This window comes from Bison bison, unplaced genomic scaffold (genome assembly GCF_000754665.1).
Source record: "Bison bison bison isolate TAMUID 2011002044 unplaced genomic scaffold, Bison_UMD1.0 scf7180017864286, whole genome shotgun sequence".
Taxonomy (NCBI): domain Eukaryota; kingdom Metazoa; phylum Chordata; class Mammalia; order Artiodactyla; family Bovidae; genus Bison; species Bison bison.
Window position 1 is genome coordinate 4,590,454 of NW_011494858.1, and position 27,631 is coordinate 4,618,084.

The 27,631-nt window shown below is 38.2% G+C and overlaps 1 protein-coding gene across 1 annotated transcript in view; it reads right to left on the reverse strand.

The window, feature by feature from the left end:
- Nucleotides 1-27,631, reverse strand: part of ASXL3 (additional sex combs like transcriptional regulator 3) — a 163,359-nt gene that overhangs the window by 108,288 nt on the left and 27,440 nt on the right. Inside the window, exons 3-4 of the mRNA XM_010849786.1 lie at nucleotides 14,166-14,274; nucleotides 12,822-12,930 (exon numbers count right to left, since the gene is read on the reverse strand). Coding sequence (XP_010848088.1) covers nucleotides 12,822-12,930; nucleotides 14,166-14,274 — 218 coding nt within the window. The remainder of the gene's footprint in view (nucleotides 1-12,821; nucleotides 12,931-14,165; nucleotides 14,275-27,631) is intronic.

Below are 27,631 nucleotides of genomic sequence, written 5' to 3' on the forward strand. Positions count from 1 at the left end.
TGCTCTTCCGATCTCTTTGGGACCCCGTGGACTGGAGCCCATCAGGCTCCTCTGTCCATGGAATTCTTCAGACAATGATACTGGAGTGAGTTGCCATTCCATTCTCCAGGGGATCTTCCCAACCCAGGGATGGAACCCAGGTTTCCTGCATTGTGGGCAGATTCTTTAACATCTGAGCCACCTGGGAAGCCCTACGACCTGCCACTAAATGTAGATACATTTCCTTTTGCCGTCCTTACTCGTTGACATATTTTAAGAGGAAAGTCACAGTCTGGAGGTTTTGTGTGGTGAAATAAAAATAAGTATCACTGAAAAGTCAAAATTAGAAATGACAATGCTTACTTGAAATGTCAGGAGCCGTGTGGGGGCAGAACCACAAAATAGCCCAGGATGTGGGCACATGAGAGTCAACGCAACAAAGATATTTATCGTCATATGTCTTATTCATCTATACACGAAGTGACTGTCTACCTGCAGTAACCAGAGTTCAAAGGGCTAATGAAGGCAGGGAAAGGAGCATTCCTTGATTGATTTCATTTCTTTCAGTTCTTCTTCTAACTACTTCGTTTCAATTTTCTCAACAGACAGACACTCTCAAATCAAAAGTTTTCCATCAAAATGATCCTGTATATACTATAGGCTTAGCAGAGTTCTTCTAAACTACAGAAATTTAAATCAAATAGCACACAGTATATGAGGATTAATAATGTGGAACTGCGGTGTTGGAGAAGACTCTTGAGAGTCCCTTGGACTGCAAGGATATCCTACCAGTCCATTCTAAAGGAAATCAGTCCTGAATATTCATTGGAAGGACTGATACTGAAGCTGAAACTCCAATACTTTGGCCACCTGATGCAAAGAGCTGACTCATTTGAAAAGACCCTGACGCTGGGAAAGATTGAGGGCAGGAGGAGAAGGGGCGACTGAGGATAAGATGGTTGGATGGCATCACCGACTCAATGGACATGGGTTTGGGTGGCCTCCAGGAGTTGGTGATGGACAGGGAGACCTGGCGTGCTGCGGTTCATGGGGTCGCAAAGAGCCTGACACGACTGAGCGACTGAACTGAAACTGAAACTGAATGTGGCACATTGTTAGAATTCAATTTCAAAAGAGGGCTGGATCTTAATTGTTTATTTATTAATCATTTATTCAATTGCAACACTTTTATTAAACACCTTCATGCCAAGGACTGTATAAAATGCAGGGGTTTAACAGTGACTAAGACCTAAGACCTAACTTTGAGCCCTTAAGGTTTCTTAAAAGTACTTTTTTCATAAAACAATGGTATAGGGCTTCCCTGGTGGCTCAGTGGTTAAAAAAAAATCCGCCTGCCAATGCAGGAGGCATGGGTTCTATCCCTGATCTGGTGAGATCCCACATGCCACAGAGCAACTGGGCCCATGCACCATAAATACCGAGCCTGTGCTCTGGAGCCGGGAACCACGAAAGGAGGAGTCACCACAAAGAGAAGCCTGCACATGGCAACTAGAGCACAGCCCCCACCCACTGCAACTAGACAAAAGCCCTCACAGCAATGAAGACCCAGCACAGCCAAAAATAATGAATGATTAAAAAAAAAAGGTTAGAACTATTAATTCTGCCTGAGAAAAATCAACCCTATGAAGACCTAGCAGTGATAACTACAATTTGTTTTAAAGTATCAATAAGTGGGTAATTCAAAATTATCCCCAGATTGGCAAATAACCCCAAAAGTTTATGTTTGGACTGTGCTATGTTTTATGTATCACACTTACATTTGAAATTGTGCATATCAGATACTCTGGATATAAACAGCAGCAAAATACATGCCAAAACCTGTTGAAGACAACTTAATGACAACCAGACAAAATCATCTGATCTCAACTAAATATTTCCAGGACTCCATTTCTTTCAGGAAAAAGGCAACTCCTTAATCCTTTTTGGATCCAGACTGAGGAGAACCACTCCTCTCAGAGCAGTCCTTATTCCAAGATATGTTTAGGTATCTAGATTTAAACAATTTCCCTTGTTGCATTATAAGAAAACATCCAAAGGGTACAAGAGGTGAACAATTAAACAGAAAAATAATAGCAATAAAATAATGGAAACAGCAATTTTCCCCTAAGACTTTCAAGGGAGACAGTATCTAAACATTGTAAGTACTGGTATTAGATAGTATTTGAACAACATGGCACCCCACTCGAGTACTCTTGCCTGGAGAATCCCATGGACGGAGGAGCCTGGTAGGCTGCAGTCCATGGGATCGCTAAGAGTTGGACACAACTGAGCGACTTCACTTTCACTTTTCACTTTCATGCATTGGAGAAGGAAATGGCAACCCACTCCAGTGTTCTTGCCTGGAGAATCCCAGGGACAGGAGCCTGGTGGGCTGCCGTCTATGGGGTCGCACAGAGTCGGACATGACTGAAGCAACTAAGCAGTAGGAGCAGCAGCTCTATGAATAAAATACAACTAATATAACTTGGATGGTGACTTCAGTCATGAAATTAAAAGATGTTTGTTCCTTGGAAGGAAAGCTACGACGAACTTACACAGTGTATTAAAAAGCAGAGACATCATTTTGCTGACCAATGTCCGTATAGTCAAAGCTATGGTTTTCCCAATAGTCACGTACAGATGTGAGAGCTGCACCATGAATAAGGCTGAGCACTGCAGAACTGATGCTTCATACTGTGGGGCTGGAGAAGACTCTGAAGAGTCCCTTGGACTGCAAGGAGATCAAACCAGTCAATCCTGAAGGAAATTAACCCTGAATATTCATTAGAAAAGCTGATGTTGAAGCTCCAGTATTTTGGCCACCTGACACGAAGAGCTGATTCATTGGAAAAGACTCTGATGCTGGGGAATATTGACAAAAGGAGAAAGGAGCGGCAAAGATGGTTAGACAGCATCACCGATTCAATGGACATGAGTTTGAGCAAACTTCTGAAGACAGTGGAGAAGAGAGGAGGCTGGTGTGTCAATGGGGTCCCAAAGAGTAGGACACAACTAAGCAACCGAACAACAACAGTAACAAACTAAAAATTTTACTATATAGTCTGCTCTATTAGGTCAATAAGCCCTTTTCTTGGTCAGAAGAGGTCTGCAGAAAAGAGAGCAAAAATAAACTAGGAGGAAGAACGAATCAGATGATTCATGATTATACCAGTCATGTATATCAGTAAGAACGTGCTCCACAAGATGTAATCATGCCAGACACATTAATGATTTGGGTGGCATATATCACACACTACAAATGACAGTCATCTGATATCCCAGTCCTAGATGTATTGCAACTACATTGCAATGTCCTCAAATAGTTCACAAACACATTGGTTTGTATCAGACCAGACAATGAATTTCCACTAAGTAACTAGGAAGAATAGTTTACTCACTGAAGGTATAGGAATCCCTCCTAACCAGAACTCAATTTATCACCAGGACATTTTAGTTGGATTAGTACCTCTGTATATCTAGACATGGAGAAGGCAATGGCACCCCACTCCAGTACTCTTGCCTGGAAAATCCCATGGATGGAGGAGCCTGGTGGGCTGCCATCTCTAGGGTCGCACAGAGTCGGACACGACTGAAGTGACTTAGCATAGCATATCTAGACAAGAAACTCAGATAAGAGAAACAAAACCAGAAATAATAATATTTAATAGAAAAAGCATACACATCCTATAAAGTTAAGTCGCTCAGTTGTGTCTGACTCTTTGAGACCCCATGGACTGTAGCCTACCAGGGTCCTCTGTCCATGGGATTTTCCAGGCAAGAATACTGGAGTGCGTTGCCATTTCCTTTTCCAACATATCCTATAGGTACCAGCCTTTAACCACCTAATCCCTCCTATCATAGAACCGATACAGAATCCCCTTAGAATTATGGAAAATAACACAATAAGCTGCTTTTTGTGTGTGGGGGGGTAATTAGAAGCTATTTCTCTTATACCCACAACACCTGTGATCTACATGGCAGCAAGTTCCTGAAACATCTGCTCCGAAATACAGCAACCCATCTAGAAAATGAGAAATAGAAAAAAGCAGCCAGAAAGAATATCATTAAAAGGTTGGTATAGGCCAAGGATAAGTGCTTCATTCATGGGCACTACTAATGACTTCATACTTCAACATATAAAGCATAACTCCAGTGAATAAGAAAAGGAGTTAGACAAACAGATGGTTAACTGTTTGAGAAATGGTTATACACTGTCACTTTAGAGAAAAAAGAAAGGATGGATTATCTGACATGACTGAAAAAAGTACTTCATTTTAAAAGCATGGATTCTTTGTTCCTCTCTATCAATCACAAACTACATCAATCAAGAAGAAATCTGACTCTTTGGGATGAGTAATTGGGAGAATACATTTAATTTTGGTTTTATTTGAGAGGGACTTCACTTTTATCATGAGATCGTACTCTATTTCCAATCTTTATCTCTATATTATGAAATATTTCTCTCCTTGAACAAGAAAAGAGGGGAAAGTACACTTAAATGGGTCACTTTATCTACACTTAAAAACTTTTTTTTTAACTCCATGACTCTTGGACTGTTAAAATTGACCAAAATCCATTTACACAAGAACAAAGTTCAGGGTTCAAGGGGAAATATGTAAGAAAAAGAGGTCCCTAATGGGTAAAAGAAATGGAAAATAGTATCTATAAGTCATGTTTGAAAGAGCTGGGATAAGTTATTTGGAGAAGTTAAGATGAAGGGGGTGGGAGTTAAGATGATGCCCAGCTGTTCTCCATCATCAGAGGTGGGGGGGTGGGGAGGAGAAAACTGGTTTAATTAAAAGCTCCAGAGATTTCAGCATAAGGAAAAAATTCTTGACTGTAAAGGTTATCAAAAACACAGAGACACAAATATAAAGAAGACTGTGGGATTCCCATCCCTCTGGGCATTTACTATTAGAATAATGTCTACTTGAATTGACTGGTTTAAGTAAAAAAGCTGACATGAGAGAGGATCCAGGCCTGTGTGAACCTCTGAAGTCCCTCATACTTCCCCTGAACTGTGAAGGCTGTGGGCTGGGATGAAAGAAAGGAGAATGAGAAAGAGTGGGCAGAGGAAGTTTTCTATCCTGCCAATGGTCATTTCTGACTGTGAAGAGTACTCTTTTTCCTCTGTTTTTCTTCCATGTGTAACTAAAACAACATTTTCACATACTTAAGTTTCCCTGGGCCACCAATGTAGAACAGGTGTCTCTAGGAGCCAACAAAGCTGTTAACGATAATGCAGACGTTGGATAAAAGACAAATTCGCTCAACCTGAGAAAAATCAGGGGACCTGACATAGTCACTGAAAGAATTCCTTCCCTCCTATAAGATTCTCAGGAATGGCTGTCAGGGAGAGATGGATGATGAACACAAAGGCGGCTCATGTGTCATCTGATGTAAAATCACATGTGAGCAGTCACAGACAAGCTCCCGAAAAAAGCCCAGCAACTCCAGACCAATACCACCGCAAGCAGAGACACCCAATTGCTGGGCGACCTCTTCAAAAGTTACTTGAACTTCACAGCTCCAGGGTGCACACATTCTCCTTTCCCACCCCTTGAATAAAACTGCCAGGGATAAACTGTCAGTGTGACTACTCCCAGAGGGCGCCGAACCTTCATTAGTACCCTTCTCCCTTCCTCCAGGAAGCTGCTCATCTGGCTGTAATTGATGTCTCAACTGAGATCCTATCCACACACTTCAGGCCATTTTAAAGCACTTTTCACTTTTGAAAAAAAGGCCCCTCAAACTGTGGCCTCTGAGCCAACGCAAACAAAGAGTGAGCTGAATAATGTTTCATTAAGTTAACATGACTCTGCCAAGAATCATACAATCAGAAACCCGCTTATAAAACTGGCCATAAGGAATAATGAAAAGGGACCACATAAAATTCTGCGAACGCTGGAATCATTATTCACCCCGGGATCTGAGGACTAAAACATAGGATGTGTGTTCTCTATAATCTTTTTCCTTAAATAGAGACTTTGAAAATACTAATTCTCCAGCTAGAGTGCTGCTTCCTCCCTGAAAGCCATTAGGGTTAATAACAAGCCAAACCTTTTTTGATCTCTATGGATGAAAATTGTACATTCTCCAGTTTCCTTATTTTAAAAGATTAAATAGGACGGCTGCTTTGGATTTTAAACATGAAATATATTAGGGCCACAAAAACAGAAGCTCATTTTTTATCTTGTTAATAACAATTTATAAACAGAAGGGAAAGGAGGTGAAGATGATCTACTGATGGTATCATTTCTATAAAATATGTATGGTTTCCACAGCCAGCCATGTACTGTAAGTCAACTTAATATGTGTAAGCAAACTCATAATATACAAATGTATTATGTTCAGAAAGCAATTCAGACACAAACATAAGCATAAATCTCAGACTAAATAGTCCACAAAATTCTAAATATTTTCTTTGGGTGACACAGATCTATACTTATACAGACATAAATGGTCATGGGTTGTCAACAAAGATGTATATATCAAGTGATTCTCCTAAATCACTCTTTCACCTCTTGAGCTAAGCCTGTAAAATGTGAAGAGTTTACTTTCTTGAGTCTCTAATTCTTTTTAACTTGAAAAACTGTTTAGGAGTCAAAGAAACCTAATGCACAGCTCTAGTTTTGTGTCTTGTTAATTCTAGAATTGAGAATATATTACCTTTGCCATAGTGTAAAAAAAACAAACCAGACTTTAAAACAAAATACCTTGGCGAAGTGTCTATCATTTAAAAACAAATCTGTTTTGCTGGCCAACGGACTGCAAGTAGAAAGCAAAAGTGTTACTGTTATTATCTTTATCTACAGATTCACATGTCACTGGAATCAAGCTACAAGACTTCTTTCCGGTTACCAGCTTTTGTAAAGCGCTTTCTTTTCAAATACTTTTCTGAGTTTCCCTTTAGTGGTGTAACACATGTCAACTAATCTCTGTTCATCTGAAATAACTCTATGGTAGCAGAGGCTCAGGACTGTCACAAGGGTATCTTACCAATTGATAGTTATTATTCACTTCAATACTATTCACTCTTTCATATCCCAAAGGAGGAATGGGAAAAGGAGAAGAGAATAAAGATTTAAAAAGCAGATGGTGGGACCCTCCTCTCCCCCTGCCCTCTCCCTCATGGCCCCCACAACCCCACACTTCCCCACCTTCCCTCTCTCATTATATTTTCAAAGCGTATTTGTACAGCTGTAAGAAGTGTGGAAATTATATCCGTTCTAACTGCTGGTTCAAACGCCTATTAGAAATAGAGTAAGTAAGGAAATCATCTAAACCAGTTCAGGTTCATGGCATTTATTACTGATTTGTAAGAAATCATGTGGTAGCCCACTCCTTCATTTGGATAAGCCGGTGGTTCCTCCTTGTCAAATTCTCAAGTTTAGCATCAGAACAGAGTTGGACAACTGTTGAAAAGCTAAACTGCACCAGTGACTCCCGGGCTAAGAGTGTTCCCTAAGGTTCCAGGCAGGGTCGCAGAGTGGTCAGAGCCTGGTTTTTGGGGTCACTCACATCAACCTGAGCATGCCACCCGAATGAAGCACTGAACCTCTAAGTCTGTTTTCTTACTGGTAAAAAAAAAAAAAATTAAAAATTAAATTAAAAATATAAACAAAATAAAAATCAAAAATAGAAAAATTCAATAAAATACAGCAACAGAGCCTAGGAAGTCTGACTAGCTCACAGGAGTGCTGTCAGCATTGATCAGTCTACATGTACACAGTTCACAAAGGATAGGCGTTGTGAGCACTCAACATATTTTCAGTATCAAGGTTTGAAAATCTATCCTGGGGTTAACGGACTGTACACAGAAGTATATGGTATTCATATAGATAGGGAACACACTCGTTCTACAAGAAGCAATTGTGGTTTGCAATAAGATGTAAAAGTGGGCAAGTCAAGGAACACTCAAGGAAATAAGCTATTTACCATTCTTTCAGTGATTTCTCAGAGCAATTTCGTTAGTACAACTTCAAAGGAGAGACCAGGAAATCCAGTTTTGGTCCCCATTAGCTGGAGATGTGTGGGTATGTGCTCTTTGGTGAAGTACTCATTCACATTTCAAATTAGGGGAGTTTGCTTATCCCTGTTGTGGTTTAATTATTGCCTAAGTGCTTTCACCCTGCCCTGGACCCCTTCAGAGCCACTAAAACCCTCCCACTCTTTCTTCTGAAATTTAGGATTAGTCATTAGCAAAATCTGATTGACCTGGCCCTGGCCCATGGACACTACTTCCCCTGGAACCTTCTCAGGTAGCAGCCTGTGTCTTTCTCACACATCTTGTATTGCTGGGCCTGAAAATGGGACATGTGACCTCTATGCTCCTTCCTGCTCCTTAAACGCCTCCAGCATTGTATCTCCAACAGTCGGTCGTCAACAGACTGTTCCTCCTTACTGTAATTATCTACCAACTCCTGGGTTACTCCCTTTCATCTCTGGAAGATTTTAGCTCCTAAATATCACACCCTTTCAATGCTAGTTCTATCCTAACTGTCTGTTTCAATATCCACACAGATGATTCTCTACCATTTCATGGAAGGGCTACCACCAGCCTTTACAACATCCTTGTTCGGGTAAGAAAAGACAATATTTCCTCCACGTTGACCCTGCTCCATCTCATGACAGGAAGTTGGGCAAAGGAAGGGCTGCTCAATTTCAGTCACTGACGCTCACCTTGGCCAGGAACTCTGAAGAGGGCCCACACTACCTAACCATTCGTAACAGCCTTCAACCTCCCCTCCCTCTTTCTTCTCAGCTCAGACACACCTCCCATAATCCACCCTAACTTCAAGTTCAGGGGCTTCCCTGGTGGCTCAGGGGTAAAGAATCTGCCTGCCAATGCAGGAGATGGGGATTCGATCCCTGAGTTGGGAAGATCCCTTGGAGAAGGAAATGGCAACCCACTCCAGCATTCTTGACTGGGAAATCCCATGGACAGAGGAGCTTGGCGGGCTACTGTTGGGTAGCAAAGAGTTAGACATGATTTAGCAACTGAACGACAACAACTATAACCTCAATTTCATATATCCCACTCTTACAGCACCTACCCTTCTAACTCATTTCCTCTTCAACACCAAATCAAACAATTCTTCTTCCCTAAAGAGACCTCCACCCCCTCCTTCATGCCGTTCCTCACACAAATGTGCTTTTGTTCAACCTCCACAATCAGTTTAAATTCCACAGAGATGATCTTAATGCTCCACGTCATGCACCCTCAATTCCTGCGTCCCTCTCTGGCTTCATCATTCACCCCTGGAAAAACCCCAGCTCTGGTCCCTTTCAACATCGTTGTCTACTCTGCACTCACAGAGTGGTCATGAACATGACCGGAGAAAAATGCACAAACACGCTGGCTGTTCTCACATTAAATTCAGGATCAGCCATCTCAGAACTGTCCTTAATGATGTCAGACCCAAGACAAACATTTTTTCTATCTTCTCCTTAGATCTACAGAGCTACCTCTCCATCTTCACCCGTGGCTGAAGAACTTATTTCCTATTTCACTAAGAAAAATGGAGCATTAGGAAGTGAACTTGTGCAGCCCCTCCCCACATACTCACCTACCTTCATTTCTATCCAGCACCCTCATTTTTCCTATTGCTTTCTTACAGCACCAGTCAATACTCCTGAAGAGTGCCAATCTCTTCATCTGTTTAATCTCCTTCCCTCTCATCCAATCACATACATGGCAACGGGACACCTTGCTCATCGAAACCTCTTCAACTGGATTTCTTCCCAGCAGTATATGATTGTTCTCACATTTATCTCTCATATTCAGAAAACTTTCCTTTCTTCCACTTTCTCTTGCAGCCATTTCCCCATTTCACTCCTTCCCTTTATCTCAAAAATTCTTGAAAGAACTGACTACACTCGGGGTCTCCCAATTTTTGTTCTCCCATTCTCTTGAACATTACTCCATTCGTGCTTGTGGTCTTACCGTATGATAAAAACAGTCATTGTCAATAACCTCACAAAACTAAATCCAATGTTTTCTTCTCGGCCTTCATTTTAAGTTGACACATAGAGAGCAATTGACACATTTGAGTTACATCCTCCCCAGACACACTTTCTTCACTTTGTTTTCAGAACAGACAACATAAGTTGTCCGTCCACTTATCCTCTGTCTCATTTGCTGGTTCCTATAATCTCTCCTACCTCTTAAATTTCAAGTACCCTAAGCTCAGTCTTTGAGCCTCTCCTCTTTTCTATCTGCCTTCAATTTCTTGGTGATTTCATCCAGTTTCTTATCTTTAAACCTCATCTATAAACTGACCACTTTCAAATGTATATTTCCAGCAAAGCCTTTCCCATTAATCTAAGACAGATAAGTCCAGTTATGTAACATATTCACTTGGATGCTGAAAATTAACTTCATGTTTAATATGTCTTACGCTGAGCTCCTTTGCCAACATCCCCCACCCCAAACTCTTGCAAGTATTCCATCTAAGTTAAAGAAAATAGTTCTACTTGCTGGCACTCAAAACTCTGAAGTCATCTCCAACTCCTTTCTTTACCTCATGCTGCTGCTGCTAAGTCACTTCAGTCGTGTCCGACTCTGTGTGACCCCATGGACAGCAGCCCACCAGGCTCCCCCCGTCCCTGGGATTCTCCAGGTAAGAACACTGGAGTGGGTTGCCATTTCCTTCTCCAATGCATGAAAGTGAAAAGTGAAAGTGAAGTCGCTCAGTCATGTCTGACTCTTAGCGACCCCATGGACTGCAGCCTACCAGGCTCCCCCGTCCATGGGATTTTCCAGGCAAGAGTACTGGAGTGGGGTGCCACTGCCTTCTCCTCTTTATCTCATAACTACACTAATTTCAGCAGTTCCTATTGGGTCTACCCTAGAATTCAATTACTTTTCATCATATTCATTGCTACTCCTGTTATTCAAACTCCCATCATCTCTTATCTAGATTACACCAAACCTTTCTAACTTGTCTCCCCGTTTTTGTTCTTGTTCTCTTATATATGTATTTTTGTACTTAGTGATCCTACTAAGGCCTGAGATCATTGTCCTTCTAGCTCAAAACCCTGCAGTGGTTTAACATCTCACTCAAAACAAAATTTTGTGTCATGGCACTCCAAAACTTCTCTGCAACTGTATCTTACCATCTTCTCCCTTGCTCACTCTGGACTCCAACCACACTGGCCTAATGTTTCTGGAACATTCCAGGCACTCTCCTGCTTTAAGGCCTTTATAATTGCTGCTGCTTCTGTCTAGAACTCTCTCCCATCAAATGCCTGTTCCCTCATTCCCTTGGGTCTTTTCTCAGATGTACTTCTCTCTCATTCTTATCTCATTATTTAATTGATTTTGCCCCATAACACTTGTCAGCACTAAATAAGCTGTAAAGTTCACATACTTATCTTGCTTATTGTCTGTCTCTCTACCAATATAAAATCCATGAGAGGTCTCTTTTTGTTCCTCTTTTTAACTGCAACAACTATAATGTTGAGGACAGCACTCGGCACATAGCAGAAACTCAATATACATGTTGATATACATTAACAGAAAGTAGGTGGGAGAGACAGGGAGGATGCAAGTGTTCATGCAAGCATGCAGTACAGCAAGAGGACCCAATAAGATTCCCATTCAGCTACTGAAGGAGAAGGGTGTGCCCCATTCACTAGCCCTTCCAGAAACCCAGAAATTGTCATGCATGTCTGCTCTGTTCTCTTTCTAAACACAAGGACCTGCCAAAGTTCACAGCACTACCATAATAGTGGTGGTGGGGGGGAGGTTAGCTGAGTTTTCAAAAGGTGCAGGAGGAATAAGGACATCAAATTAAATGAAAGCTGGTCTAAAAAAAAAAGAGTCTACAAAGCTGATTTCAGTCATTTTACTAAGACAAGAATCTGTGTTTCCTATAATAATTCAGCACCTTGGCTACAGGTCAGATGGCGCTGGAGCAAAATCAGCCTCTAGGGGACTATCAGAAAGACACCAGTTTAAAGGGCAGGAGTGGCTAGTCAGAATACAAAGGGACTCCTAAGACCATTAATGAAATGAATGGCTTTGGGCTATTACTGAAATACGATATTTCTGCAAGGATCCTTTAAGGTTTGTTTGTTTAACGGTAATTTACTGATTTCTATGAGTCCACCAACACAGACTTTAATGACACAGTCTTCCTCTCAAATCATGATCTGGGTCCACTTGGGGGACCAGTGAGTTAGGTTAAAAAAATAGAAAAGAACAGCAGCTTTTGTGGAGCAAAGGTTTGCCAAAACTGCAGTACAGAAATTACATACACCAACAGATTATAATGCAAATGTCTTGAGAAAGTTAAAAATGAATCCACATGGACAGAATTCAAGTGGAAAATGCCCCCTTAGAATTCCAGAAGGGTTGTTCACTTTTCAAAAGCATTTCATAAGAATATAACTCATTTGGTCCCTGTTTCACTGTGAGGAATGTTAACATTAAGCTTAATTTATTAAAGACAAACCTAGGAACAAAGTTATTATAAAACTACTTGAGTTCACAGGAAAAATCAGCACAATCAGAAACCAAACATCAGCCATCTCAAGCCTCACATAAGGATAAAACCACAGCAAACGGCAGTAAGTCTCTCACCTTGCACAAGAAATATAATGATAACACTCAAGAGTACTATGCAGGGAAATCCATACTATTAAAAAGCAAAATAAAACAAAAAGCAAACAACTGAATACTTTTCTTAGGTGCTAACCTTTAAAATTGTTTACTGATAAATGGTGGCAAAACTTAAAATTGTATCAATACTGGTAGGGAACTCAATTTAGCAAGTTATTGGAACTCTACACAACCTTTAAGAGAACAGGATTTCTATCTTGGTATCTGCCACACTTACCTCCATTTCCTTCCCCATTGGCATTGGCCTCCGCCATCTCTGAGCCATCCAGTTCAGACTCACAGCCTAAATCCAAAGTTCCATCAGCTGAGCATGACGACTCCTCTTTCTATATTATTTTAAAAATAATGATTTATGAAGATGTATTAGCAACGGAAAACACTCAAAATACTTCCAGAGCCCTAAGGAATTATCAAAGTTACTTGTGATTTTAAATTGCATTACTGATTTATTTTTTATGTAAAACCACTCCTTGGAGGGGGGTGGATTACTGGGAAAAGCACACTGCCATAGTTGATTTTGGGGGGAGATAACCTTTAAAATCTACACAAAAGACAAAGTTTCTTTTTGCCGTATGTTGTTTCTGTTTTTCTCAATTCTACTGTCATTTTAGAAAATGGCTTTACAACTTGGATGTAACCATAAATTAATCCCCAAGTAGCTACAAAAAATAATAAATAATACAAGTCATTTGATTAACCTGTATTATTTTCTGAAACACATACACAGAATAAGAGCCTGATGCTTAAGAGCTGAGAAAGAATCCCCACTTCTTTGCCAGGTATAACTTTTACCATTGAAAATAAAACAGAAGAAACTTCTCAAAGGAAATTAATGAATTTTAAACGTAACCCCTCATTTACTAAAGCTGATACTTTTTTTAATTTATAAGAAAATACACTGATTTTGCATGTTCTAAGTTATGCAGCCATTTGTATCAGCTTTTGTCCTCTGGAATTTGGCATCTTACATGGCATTTCCATTCCAGATGTAAATGGAAATTACACTAAAATCATTAAGACTTGGTTATCTGAAGCTTTTAATTTCTCTGTTCTTCTCATATGAGTAAAAGCTTTTATTAAAACTTCCCAGAGATCACTGTTTCTTTCAAATCTGAATAACATTTAAAACAGCAAATTTTCAAGAGGAATGGGTACATTTCTTATTTTTATAAAAGACAGACATACAGGTGTGAAGCCGGTATATCAATGTGTAATCATCAAGTCAAATAGTTTTTTGGCAACTGTGATCATCTTAAAACTTTTGGCTGATGAACCATGGCGGTCCTCCATGTAAATTTTTAAGAATCAAGAATTTCAAGGAAGCCACAACCATTTTCCATTACTATATGTTAGAGTGAAACCACAGATATGCTTTCTTTAAAGAAGAATGTCATTGTTTATTCTTAATATGAAATCATTTTTAAGACATCTGAAAACATTTAAAAGGCAAAGGGATCATTCTATCCCTCACCCAAATCTAATTTTGTTTACCTTCACATGTCTGAATAAAGGAATGATACATAGTAATAACAGACATAATATGCAGAACAGTCCAACTTACTTTGAGAGCATAGAGGCCTGACTTCCCAGGGATTTTGAAGAATGTTCCATCCCCGATTCGCGTGTTAGTGTGAAGCATTGCATTCAGACAGGCTAATGGAGAAGTTCCACTAGAAAATAAAAGTGTGCAAAAAATGAAGCAGTCTGAGACGCAGTTTCTGGGGCAAAACCGTTCTCAGTCTCTTAGGGAAAAAAAAAAAAAGACCCTCTTGCTTGCCTTTTTAAAATATCCTCCCAACCCCGAAAACATCTACATTACAATAACAGGCCAGTCCAGTTTCGCCAAAGTTAATCAGATGCATCTGTCTTATAGGCTTCAGGCAAAAAGTCTCCTGAATTGAAATTATGCTTTTATTCATAAAGCAACCAACACTATATTTCAAAGAAACCAAAGCCAAACGTTTATGTGGTGTTATTTTGCAAATAATACCATGAAGCCTCAGGTTTTAAATATTACAGACAAGTTGATGGTTGCACTTGAATGATCAAATAAACCAAGTTCAAGGACAGCTCCATCCTATAGGTTGAAAAGCAACAAAAGAATAATAAGAAACCAGGGAAGAACTGATTTAAAATTACAAGTATTTAAGTTACTCACGGGATTGCACTTCTCACAAGGCCAAATAAAAATCTATATCTGTGCTCCTTCAGTGACATTCTTTCCTCAGCTCTTTATTTGTCAAATAAAGAAAATATGTGTTTGGGAATCCTACCCAGCTAATGATAATATTCTGCAGTAAAAAAGTAAGTGACTGAACTGTGAAAACAGATTTTTTTTAAAGGAATTAAACAGTATTAAATATTGATTAAAATATCAAAACACATATGTACAAACATCACTGAAATGAATTCATATAATTAAAAAGATGTTTATGACATGTATAATACATATATATTTTCTGGGATAACTTTAGAACTTCTTTTGTGTTTTGTTTGTAAACTGGTATTTCTGTATACTAGAATTTAGAGGTAGAACTGTTACTTGCATTTACTTATGTTTCCATATATACTTTACTTCCTAATATGCTATAAGATCAATATTTGGTTGAATCAATACAGATTAGAAACCCTACTCCCCATCCCATTCACCTAGTTAGGGGTTCTGGGTATATAATCCAAGATATCCTTGGACAAGAGAACCTTTGGGATATCAAGGTTTCGAAGTGAATTGCTGTGATAGAAACATATTTTTATGTGACTAAACTAAAAGTGTTCTAAAAACCAAGATTGTCCCATCTCTTGCTTACTATGACTGCTCACCAATAAAATGAAAAAAGCCAAATTTGCTGAGTTGCCACAACACACTTGCTAGCCAGTCAGCATATATACACACTATGGTCATAAAGGTTTATAAGTATTCTAATAAGAACACTTTATTAATTTAGGAAACAGTTTCTCTATGCCAACACATCAGTACGTTTCCATTTGGTCTGACAGGAAGCAAGCGCCCTAGTATAAGTTTGGTCACAGAACAACACAGAACAGCGAAGTACACATGGAAACAAAGCTGGGAGTTTATGTAATAGCTTTCCTCTCGAAGCTTCTACAAGCCTACAGACCTCATTTCATTATTTTTCCTCACAAAAGATGTTCTGCTCATATGTAAAGTGAGCCAAGCATTCCTTATAAAGTAAAATACATTCATCTCCCAGAAATAGCTGTCCATGAATAAATTTCAGATAAACAAGGCTATACATGTTACGCTGAACACTGTAAAATATATTTTTTTATCATTATTCTCTTCAGAAAAAGCACAGGCAATTTGAAGCTGGGAATTATTATACCAGATTTGTGGAGCTTTAATTTGGCGAAACTGTCAGAAACACAGATTTTTCTGTAGGGACCTGGCAAGAAAATGTTACCATTACAAGTAAAATAGAATTCTGTACATATAAATGAAACAATGTAGATGGTTTTGAAATATAAAAATACTTAATACTACTAATTGTTCACATTTCAAACCTCACACACATTCTTCCTGTTCTTCTTTCCTAAGGTCCTAATACACACAATTTCAAGAACTCAGATTTAGAATTTTAGAGAATAATACAGATTTAAAGACAACTAAAAAATACTGAATAAACTTAATTTAATATCACTATAATTTACATTTTCTTTCAAAGGTACAGTAAACCAAAGATAATGGTGGAAGATAAACTGACTACTAAATAGTTGTTTAAGGCTATGCTTGTTTCAAACATAAGTGATAATACCCAGTTTCATATAAATAATAAGCTCTGTTGAATATGAATATATTATTAAACTATACTGTTTATTAATTCAATAAATTCAAGATTTACTGTGGAAATATTTTTAAAATATATAATTTATAATCACATGACACAGATATCCAAAAGTCTCAAAGACTACTGTAATTTTCCCCAAAACAAAAAGGAAATCCACTTTATTTTAAAACTATACATTTGCATTTTGGAAGAATTAAAAATATTTTGCAATTGAATGCAAATTTTACTACTCAGCCTGATTAGTCACTTAGTCACTTAGTTTTAAACATATCAATTGCATTTCTTCATAGAAAAAAAATCAAATTAAATGGCCCATTTATTTAAAAACTGTAAAACTTTAGCATTGAAAGAGGAAGTGCTTAAGAAAGAAAGGTAACTTTCATCCACTGCATATCCATAGGAAAGTGAATTTTAAAAATCTTTCATACCCTTTACTTATTGCTATCATTCTCAACATTTCCACAGAGTCTAGAAATTGTGGACTGCTTCCCCTGAAAAAGTGAATGTCCTAAGTAACTGCCATTGAACAAGAATAAATAAAAGTCTCATTAATGTATTTCCATTATTTTAATATTCAGAAAAAATAGATTCAGCAAGTGTACCTAGACCAGCTTTAAGAAAGATATAAATATATATTTATATATCTGTATATATTAAAAAACACAATGTCTTATTGTGGGTATGAAAAAAGATGAGGCAAGTATGTGTTAAAAGTCTGTATTCTTAGAGAGCATCGACATCTTCTATGTAATATTCCTTATTTTTAAATTAAAAAATATTTGCTCACAATGCGAGTTAATTGCCTAAGTCAGAATCTGAAAGCAAAAAATTCTGGAATAGACTATGTGCCTGTGTATATTGTATATGAAATAATAACACATCAACATTTTAATTCAAAAATCTCTAAAATTTCAAAAGTTACTTACTTTCTAAAAGGATGAATTGGAAGAATTGCGATATCCCAATTTATAAAAAGAGAAAACAAAGAAAAAAGGGAAAAAAGAGTTAGTTTTCCAGCTTAAAATGCAATTCTACATCCCACTATTTCAATAAATAAGACAGCATACAAGAAACACACCAAACTCTTAGATTTGGCTGTAAACTCTGCAGGACTGGAGTAAAAGGTAAATTCCACTTTCTTCCCTACACTTCCATAATGTTTTCATTCTGTCTACAATGCTCATATATTGATAGCGCCATATTGGGAATATAATTAGAAATAAACAATCAGGACACTATTTGCCCCCAGTTCCTTTCTTTCTGCCATGCCCTGTAACTAGGCCCTTCCCTATACACCTGCCAGGATAGATATACAGCTTCTTCTATTTGTTTGTCTTCCTCCCTAGACTGTAGGGTTGTGGAACCCTTCTGGCTTGTTTTCATTTCCCACAACCCCTGAAGCAGAACGGGGTGAAATTTGGAGGCAGGGGAGCAGGCATAATTTAAACTGTCTAGACATCAAAGAACCCCCAGAGGTGCTTTGCAGAGCCCCAGTGCTGTGTGAACTACAGAAAAACCATTGCTTTATCACATCAAATTGCTGACAGAACATATAAAATTTTACTAATAGTGCACACTTGGTGCAGAGAATGGATGGTCTATTTTAATAATTTTAAAAACCAGAGAAAATACCTGGGGAATGCAATTGGAAGGATATTTAGATACGACAAAGAAAACATCATTCCTTTCCATAGAAAAGTAATAATGCTTTACAAGGCAATAATTAAGTAATCCAAATCTTAAGCTACTTTATTTTACTAAGCATCTCTTCATAAAAATTTCAGATGAAGCTATTTCCCGAAAACATTTTTAAATCTTGCTTTGTAATTTGGGGAACATTGAAAAAAGTAATCCTAAACAATGTTAAGTCTAAAAATTCAACAGATTTAAGGAGTGATTATTAAGCAGCATTATTCATCAGTTATTGTGCTAAGTCCTATTAATACAAATTAACTGAACCAATTTTATATTCACTCTTTAAAATAAATTAATAATACTTCAAGTATTTTCAGTGTCGAGAGCCAGGAGAAAATGTCTTAATTTTAAAGAATATATTTTTAAGAGGAAGTTATGTGGACCTCTGAGATGGAAGTAATGTTTCAGTTCTTTATACAGAATATTAGTGTTCATTATGTGGAAATTAATTGTTTACTTAGGATTTGGTCATTTCATTTTATATGTTATACTTCCCAAAAATGTTTTTGAAAATACTGAAAAACAAATAATGTACCCTTGGCCTTATGCATGTGTTTACATATTCAATGGGCAAGTCACTACTAGTGGAGAAGAAAAAACTATTTCTACCACGGACTGTGGATAAGTCCTAAACACACAGACATGCAGTTTATACCAGTTGATAAATCAGTAACCTAGATGATTAAAAACTATCCTAGAAAGTCAAAGCCAAACTAACTTTTTATTTTTTTGAAAGGCAAATATATTAAGCATTTATTGAGTACATCATTATTTTTTTTTTACTTAATTTATTTATTTTAATTGGAGGCTAATTACTTTACAATATTGTAGTGGTTTTTGCCACACACTGACATGAATCAGCCCTGGGTGTAAATGCAAACTAACTTCTTACTCTGAGAAACAACACTGTTAGTCTGGAACCCCTGAAAATGATTGGAAAAAAAAACTTGAAAGTTAGAGTCCTACATACATATACATTATCTGAAGAAGCTCAGCACACAGAATATTAGACCAAAAAAGGACCTACAGAAAGTCTGAAATTTGATTTGGATGATGAGAACAGTATCTCAAATTTCACAGTACCTCTTAGATCACTAGTGAAAGTTTTTTAATGGGCACTGACACATGACAAATAACAAAGATTTAAGTTAGAAAATGTAAGTTTGATTCCAAGTTTTGCAGGTGTAACTGAGGCTGCGGTTAAGAATCTCACTGTAGTCAACTAGCTAAGAGATAACAGCTGAAATCTAAATTCTACTCTGATTTCAAACCCCATATAAACATGCAAAAATAAACAAGAACAACCAATTAATTCAAGAGATGAGTCATTTAAAAGGAAGATATTGTGCATATTTCTTTATAAAGAATACCTACATGCTTTTCATTATTCAATGTGTCTGTAGGGTAAAATTGGAAACATAGTCCCAAGTATTCTTTTACTAGGTATGGATATTGAAGCAAGAAATAATTACCAAGTGACATATGTTGCACAATTCTTAAATTTAGAGAAATAGTTTGAGACTCCAAACCTAAACACGCATCTCTGATTGGCTTGAACAATGTAAAATTATATTCTTTGGGGAATATAAACAGGCATTTGAACTTAGACCTTTTATCCACTTTATGGACACAATGAAGCTACCACTAGAGAGACTACAGTGATTCCTATAGTCATGTTCATTAAACAGACCTTTTGTTTTAGGAGACAAGAATTTCAAAACATCAATACAAGGACAAAAGTTTGCTCAGTATTATTTTAGAATAGTATCTATAATGAAAATTAGAAATAGTCCTATAAAAATGTAAGCTAAAGCATATAATCTAAATTATAATTTTTAAAGACCTCAAAGTAAAATATGAGGTGAGCTGGTCATCTTTGATTATAGACATTAAGGGAAGGATATACCACATGTGTATCTGGATACCAGCAATTGTATGCATGTCGTGACAGGCTACACTAGGAAAGGCAACGCAGTACAATGAACGAGACTCTGGCTTCTGAAGCCAATTAGCCTGAGTTCAGCTGAGGATAGACCATTTACTAGCTCTATGACTTTAGACTTCATTTCTATGGGTCTCAAGCTTCACAACTACAAAATATGGATAACAAAGGTCACTATTTCATAGGGGATTATTCTGAAGATTTAATGAGTTAGAATACATAAAACACCTAGAATTGTGTCTGGCATACTCTGTGTGTTTAACAATTATAAATTATTATTACTATGTATAATAATAATGAGTTATTATGAAAGGAAATCAACTCTGAATATTCATTGGAATGACTGATACTGAAGCTGAAGCTCCAACACTTTGGCCACCTGATACGAACAGCCGACTCACTGGAAAGACCCTGATGCTGGGAAACACTGAGGGCAGGAAGAGAAGGGGGTGAGACAGGATGAGATGGTGGGATGGCATCATCGACTCAATAGACATGCTGCTGCTGCTGCTGCTAAGTTGCTTCAGTCGTGTCCAACTCTGTGTGACCCCACAGACAGTAGCCCACCAGGCTCCTCCATCCCTGGGATTCTCCAGGCAAGAACACTGGAGTGGATTGCCATTTCCTTCTCCAATGAATGCATGCGTGCTAAGTCGCTTCAATCATGTTCGACTCTGTGTGACCCCATGGTCAGCAGTCCACCAGGCTCCTCTGTCCACAGGATTCTCTAGGCAAGAATACTGGAGTGGGTTGCCATGTCCTTCTCCGCAATGGACATAAGTTTGAGCAAACTCCAGGAGACAGTGCAGGACTGGGAAGCCTGGCATGCTGCAGTCCATGAGGTCGCAAAGAGTCAGACACAACTTAGCAACTGAACAACAATTATGATAACTACTATGTCCCAAAATAACCAACATCTAGAGACACAAAGGATGGCAAATGGAAAGAAATTAAATATTCTGTAGTTTAAAGAACTTACTCAGGTAAAAATTTGTTTAATTTCATTTTTGTTTCACTAGCAAAAATAAGTGAAGATATGCAAGTGTATATATTCCTTTCCCACAGCCTTTCACATGTGATTAATACTGAAAATAACTTACTCAGTAGAGAGAAAAGATGCTAAAAATATCTATTATTATAGATGCCATTTATTTAGCATCTCTAATGTGACTGGGCTTTCACACTATTATTTATATTCCTTACAGTCCCCATAAAATGTAAGCATGATCCCTAGTTTTACAGATGTAACCGAGGCTGAGAGGTTAAGACTCAGAGTGTAGTCAAATAACAACTAAGTGATTCAGCTGAAATCCAAATTTCTACTCTGATTCCAACACCCATGCTCTTTTGACTACCCCCAATTCTCTGTCTATAGAGTTGTTTCTTCCACTTAACTAACCTTGGATACCACAAGTGAATATATAACACTTGAGGGAAACACATAAAGGAAAGCCAGATGCCAGAAAAGAATAAGATGTTGGCTTCATCTTCATTTAATATTGTCTGTAACATTGACTCCCCTAGGGTAAATTCCAAATAATATAATGAAAGAACCAGGTTACAGAAGATGACATTGTTGGTTGTCTTGTTCAGGTAATGCTACCCTATGAAAATGAAGGAATAAAGACCTCGGAGAGAATATGGTTAAGAATTCAGACCCATAATTGAGATGCCTCTTTGCAGAACTAGATCATTAAAGAATAACACAATCCATTAGTTGAATAAATATTTATTGAGCACATTATATATGTGAAGCTAATCTTGAAATAAATTTGCACTCTTGACAGTGCTTTGCACAGAACAGAAATGTAGGCTGGGCTGAAATGAATTCTCTGAATACATATGAAATGACAAGGGATTCAGGAGAAAAGAGCCTTGAAGCATGTGTCACAAAATGGAGAAAATCATTTGGAATTTAGATGTTATCCCTAATTTATTCTAAGGAGGCAATCATTTGTGGATTTATTCTATCACCAACTCCAGCGCAGAGGCAGCCAACCCATGGTCTTCGATGGCTCTTCAGGACTTTATACTATTTCCCTACAACTGTAGTCTCAGAGTATTTTCACTTAAGCCAAAAAAAAAAAAACCATATAAAATAAAACAATGGATTTCATATATTAAAGAACAGCAGTGTAAGCACAATTGGTATGATAAAACAGGTTCATATCGAAATGTTAATTTCTGTATTCTACTTGTAGCTACTCATACTCACACTCTCTCATTTTGTTGGTAATGGCCAATACCACAGCATTTCTGAATGTGTGCTATAGAATGTTAGTTCCAAGTGTTCCTCAAAAAAACTGTCAAAGGAGTTTCAGAAAAAAAATGCATCCTCCTCTTGCAAACTCAGCAAATACATTAACAGTGTACACTAAAATCTCTGAAAAATCTTACATTAACTCCAGAAACCTCCTTAACTCAGTGTTTCCTAAGCATATATAATTTAAAAATCTTCTCCACAATAGTATGTAGCAACATCTCTGATTATAGTATGCCAAGAAAAATACTTGAGGAAATGCTGAACTATATTTATGGTTAGGGTCATGAGGAAATAGTACCTAGCGGTCATATTCCCAGGAACATTTAATTTCATTAGCAAGATGCTTAAAAATTATTTGAAAAGTATATAAAATAGTTGTTTCTCTGTGAAAAAATAATGGAGTGTGATTATTTTTCCCTGTGTAGACTTACAAAATTGAAAAGCATCCAGGTACTTTAAACAGCGTTGAAAAATTTATAAACAGTATCCATATATAAATGAAAATACTTTATATTTGCAATATCATATTACCTAAAATGAAAGTATCATATTCATCTCTCCCAGTGGAGAGCTTCCTCCTGACTATTTCTCTCATTCAATGAGTAAGGTCTTCCTCTTCATCACCCAGAAACGAAGCATTTCTTAGACTATTAGAATTATTCTGCCTCAACAAAGTTCATCTTTCAATTTACATTTTTTACTTCCTCACATCCCAATTCAAACAATCTTTACATCACAAGAGGACAGTTTTAGAAACCCTAGCCCTACCCTGCCTTCAATGTCTGCCTGCTGCAATTCCATCTACCCACTGGTGCCAGGGCCATGTTCCTATTTAAAAGACAAAAACAAATAAAACGTTGCTCAGGCTTCAGGCCTTGACATACACCAGACTGACTGACTGCTTCTTTACAATCAGTACTTTTCACTCCCTACCACAGGAAGCATAGAGTCATTAGGATCCTCTATGGTAGGATCGGCAACTCCTTCATCTCCACCTTCCCCAACTCTCAGGTTACTCCCCAACCCCGAGACTATCCTCTAATCTGATGCAGTTCAGTAAACCATGTGCCTCTGCAGTTTCCCATCTCTCTGTTTTGGCTCCTCCGGCATCCTCTGCCTGGAAATGCATCCCACTCTTTGCTCCATTTATCACTCAAAATAAAATGTTTAGCTACCACCTGTATGGTGACGTCTTCCGTGATACCAGGGTGTCTCCCTCACTGTACAACAGTCTCAGCACCTTGCATATCCCTCACATTTTCTTCTCATTACAACCGTTTATGCGTCTAACTCTCCTGCCCTTAAAACTTCCAAGTTTGGGAATGCCATGGGGGACAGACACATATTTATCTATCTTTTATTATTTGACAAGCAATCCCAAGGTACTCAGAAGGTGTTTGTTGAAATGAACGTAATCATTGCTATAAAAACTGTTGCAATCATGGATCTGTGGACACAACAACCGCACACTGAATATCCTCTATAGTCTATTTAAACTCCTGACTACAATCATGTGTGTCAAACAGCCAACATATCACACAGACTATGTAGTAGCCATAGTATATTTGCACGCTCTGCATTCCTTTCTCCTAGGAACTTTCCTTACTTTAGTTTAGCCATCACTGAAATGGTTCTGACTTCATCAGAAAGGCTAGCCTTGGTAACTATCTGGCCAGATGGTAGGAGTTTGAGTATCTTTGGGGAAGCATATAGAAATAAAGGGAATGAGCATACATTGTTTTCAGTAGAAACATAAGCTGTAAAGGGACAAAAAACATATTAGCTAGGGACTACCTTCGCCTCAACAAGGAGGGAGCCTACCAAGAACAAAACTAACCACAGTCAAGCAGAGCAAAACAGAGGAAGAAAACATGGGGCATCACTTGGACTCCTGCATTATCTAGTCATGTTGAAGGTCAACTGGATGTCCACGTTAAATAACCCAACAAATCCCCTGCTTATTTTATTGTTGACACTTGGATAACTGAGAGGCTGACCTCATTTTTCTAAGCCTCAACGTGTTCCTCGGTAAAATGATGAGTTTAAAATAGGTGATGATGATTCATCTGAGTCAGTTCTAATGAGGTGGATAAACCTACAGCCTAGTATACAGAGTGAAGTAAGTCAGAAAGAAAAACACAAACAGTATATTAATGCATATATAATGGAATCCAGAAGGATGGTACTGACAAATCTGTTCACAGAACAGCAACGGAGATGCAGACACAGAGAACAGACATATGGACAAGGGTGGGGAGAAGAGGCAGAGGGTCAGATAAATGGAGAGAGCAGCATGGATGCAGGAATGTGAAAGTTGCTCAGTTGTGTCCAACTCTTAGCAACCCCATGGACTGACTATACAGTCCATGGAATTCTCCAGGCCAGAATACTGAAATGGGTAGCCTTTCTCTTCTCCAGGGGATCCTTCCAACCCAAGGATTGAACCCAGGTCTCCCGCATTGCAGGTGGATTCTTAAGCAGCTGAGCCATAAGGGAAGCCCAAGTGAGCAGCCTATCCCTTCTCCAGCAGATCTTCCCAACCCAGGAATTGAACTGGGGTCTCCTGCATTGCAGGTGCATTCTTTACCAGCTGAGCCACAGGGGAAGCCTGCATGGATGCACATACACTAACATATGTAAATATATGGCCAATGGCAACTTGCTGGATGACTCAGGGAACACCAACTGGGCTCTGTAATAACCTAGAGGGTTGGCAATGGGTGAGAGGTAGGAGGGAGATTCAAGAGGGAGGGGACGTATGTACACATATGGTTAATTCATGTTGATGTATGACAGAAACCAAACCAGTACTGTAAACCAATCATCAATCAATTAAAATTAAATAAATATTTTTAAAAATATGTGATGAGTTTTAAATAGCTTTAAGATGAAAGTTCTACTAATATCTTTCTGGTTAAGGCTTCAAGGGCAATTACAAATGGTTGGACAATTGGCATGTCGTTCATTTTAGCCATGCCACCTGTCTCTTCGCCTCTCTTCCTACTCATTTGTCAAAGAAGGCTCCCATTCACCTCCTAAAAACTTCTAATCAACTCTTTAGTCTGTAGAAATGGTTTCTCAACTTCTATAGGCATCACAGCCTGTCCTGTGACTGCAGCATTTAGTTCTGGGCTATCTAATATCTCATGACTCAAAGGCAATAAGTGCCTTAGGACGCTGGCTTCATCAAGACTCTGTGTCCCCCTCATAAGGGCCCTGTCAGACTTGGATGCTCAGAAAACATTCAGGGACTGGTGATAAGCTTAACATTTCATAATCTACAGAACAGAACAAAATTTGAAGCATGGCAATACCAGAAATTGGCTGAGGAGATTCAGAAATAGGAACTATGAAATACCCTAGTGAGAATATAAACTGACACAGCCAGTTTGAAAAGACATCTGGCAATATCTAGAGGGAAAACAAAACAAAACAGGTGTGCATGCTTTGCAAATCAGCAATCCCACTTTTTGGTACAGTCCCTAGAAAAACTCAACTCACACTCACAGTCCTTAATTTTTTTAGGAGAAAAAAAAAAAACTGTCAGTAAATTAAATGTTTACCAGAACATAATAACTATAGACATAGATACACGTAATCTATATATACACAGTGAAATTATAAAATTCTGAGCCACAATGGTATACAGCAAACATATAACGAAGATTAACTCTGAGTAAAAAAGGAAATCAAAGGAACTCCAGCTTTTTCTGCCAGACTTTATTTAAAAGAAATCCAAAGCAAATATGACAATACGTCTACAACTGTTAATTCCAGCCGGTGCTTGTTGATCTATGATATTTTGCTATATTTTCAAAATTTTTCAGAACAGAAAAAATAAAGACTATTGATAATTTTGTTCTTTAATGCACAGTTTATCTTCTCTCCAATTCTATTAGATCTTTCTCCCTATTTCAGCTTATATTAAGGTTTAAGCATTTTCCCCATGTAAATCCATATATACACAGAAATTATATGGAAGTGTAAAGGTACATCATTATACAGACTAAAAGTAATAAGCCACTCTCAACTTCTCCCAGCGACACCCATTGCTTCTGAAATAATGACTATTAATGATGTACCATGTTTTTTTTTCTCCCAGAGCTTTTCCTATTTTTATTCAGATATATGTGTAGATTCAATTCTATGCTTTTGTATTTTAAATTTATTTTCAACAGAAGTGAGGGCTGTTATTGCATACCAGTAGATGCATGCTTTTTTACTTAATAACCTTAATGATAAAGTTTCCCATAGACTATATTTTTTGTTCTGAATGTTGCACAGACTATTAAATGCTCTTAATAATCATGCAATGTTCCCACTGTCCTATAGAGTAGATAAGCTGTACAGCGATTTTTAAACTTCTTTATTATTTAACATGTAGCTTGCATCTGATTTTACCCATTAAAACAGTGCTGCAATGAAGAACCAATATATATGCCTCCTTGCATATGTGCTATAGATTGAACGCTTGTGTTCTCTCCAGATTCATATGTTGAAACCTAATCCCCAGTGTGATGCTACTTGAAGGTGGGGGCCTTTGGGAAGTGATCATATCACGAAGATGGAGCCATAGCCCATGGTATCAGTGTTGTTATGAAAGAGACTGTCCACGGGATTTCCCAGGCAAGAATATTCGAGCGGGTAGCCACTCTCTTCTCTAGGGGATGTTCCCATCCCAGGGATCAAACCTAGGTCTCCGGTCTGGCAGGCAGATTCTTTACCAGGGCCACCAGGGAAGTATAGCAGCCTGAACAGACTAAGACAGTAGGTATAATATAACTATTCCTCTAGGATAGAGTCCAAACAGTAGAATTACTACATCAAAAAAGCATTTTAAAAAATGTTGATAGCTATTTCCAAATTACTTTCCCCACCCGAGTCAAGGGTGGACAGTATGAATCTTTACATTTTTGCTAATCTAATCAAATGGAGGTAAAGTGGTCATTCCAGGTAGAGGGAGCAGCATGCAGGAGGCACATAGGGAAAGAACTGAACATGTCTGCAGAAACAGAATTATTTGGTATTTTCAAACAGTGAGTGGGAGGGAGAACAGGGCTGGGATCAGATTCCAAAGGCAAGGTACACACCATGCCAGCTGCATGACACTTTTGTGTGCTTAGGTACTCAGTCATGTCCAACTCTTTGTGACTCCATGGACTGTAGCTTCCCAGGCTCCCCTGTCCTTGGGGATTCTCCAGGCAAGAATACTGGAGTAGGTTGCCATGCCCTCCTCCAGGGGATCTTCCCAAATCAGGGATTGAACCCAGGTCTCTTGCATTGCAGGCAGATTCTTTACTGACTGAGCCACATGGGAAGAT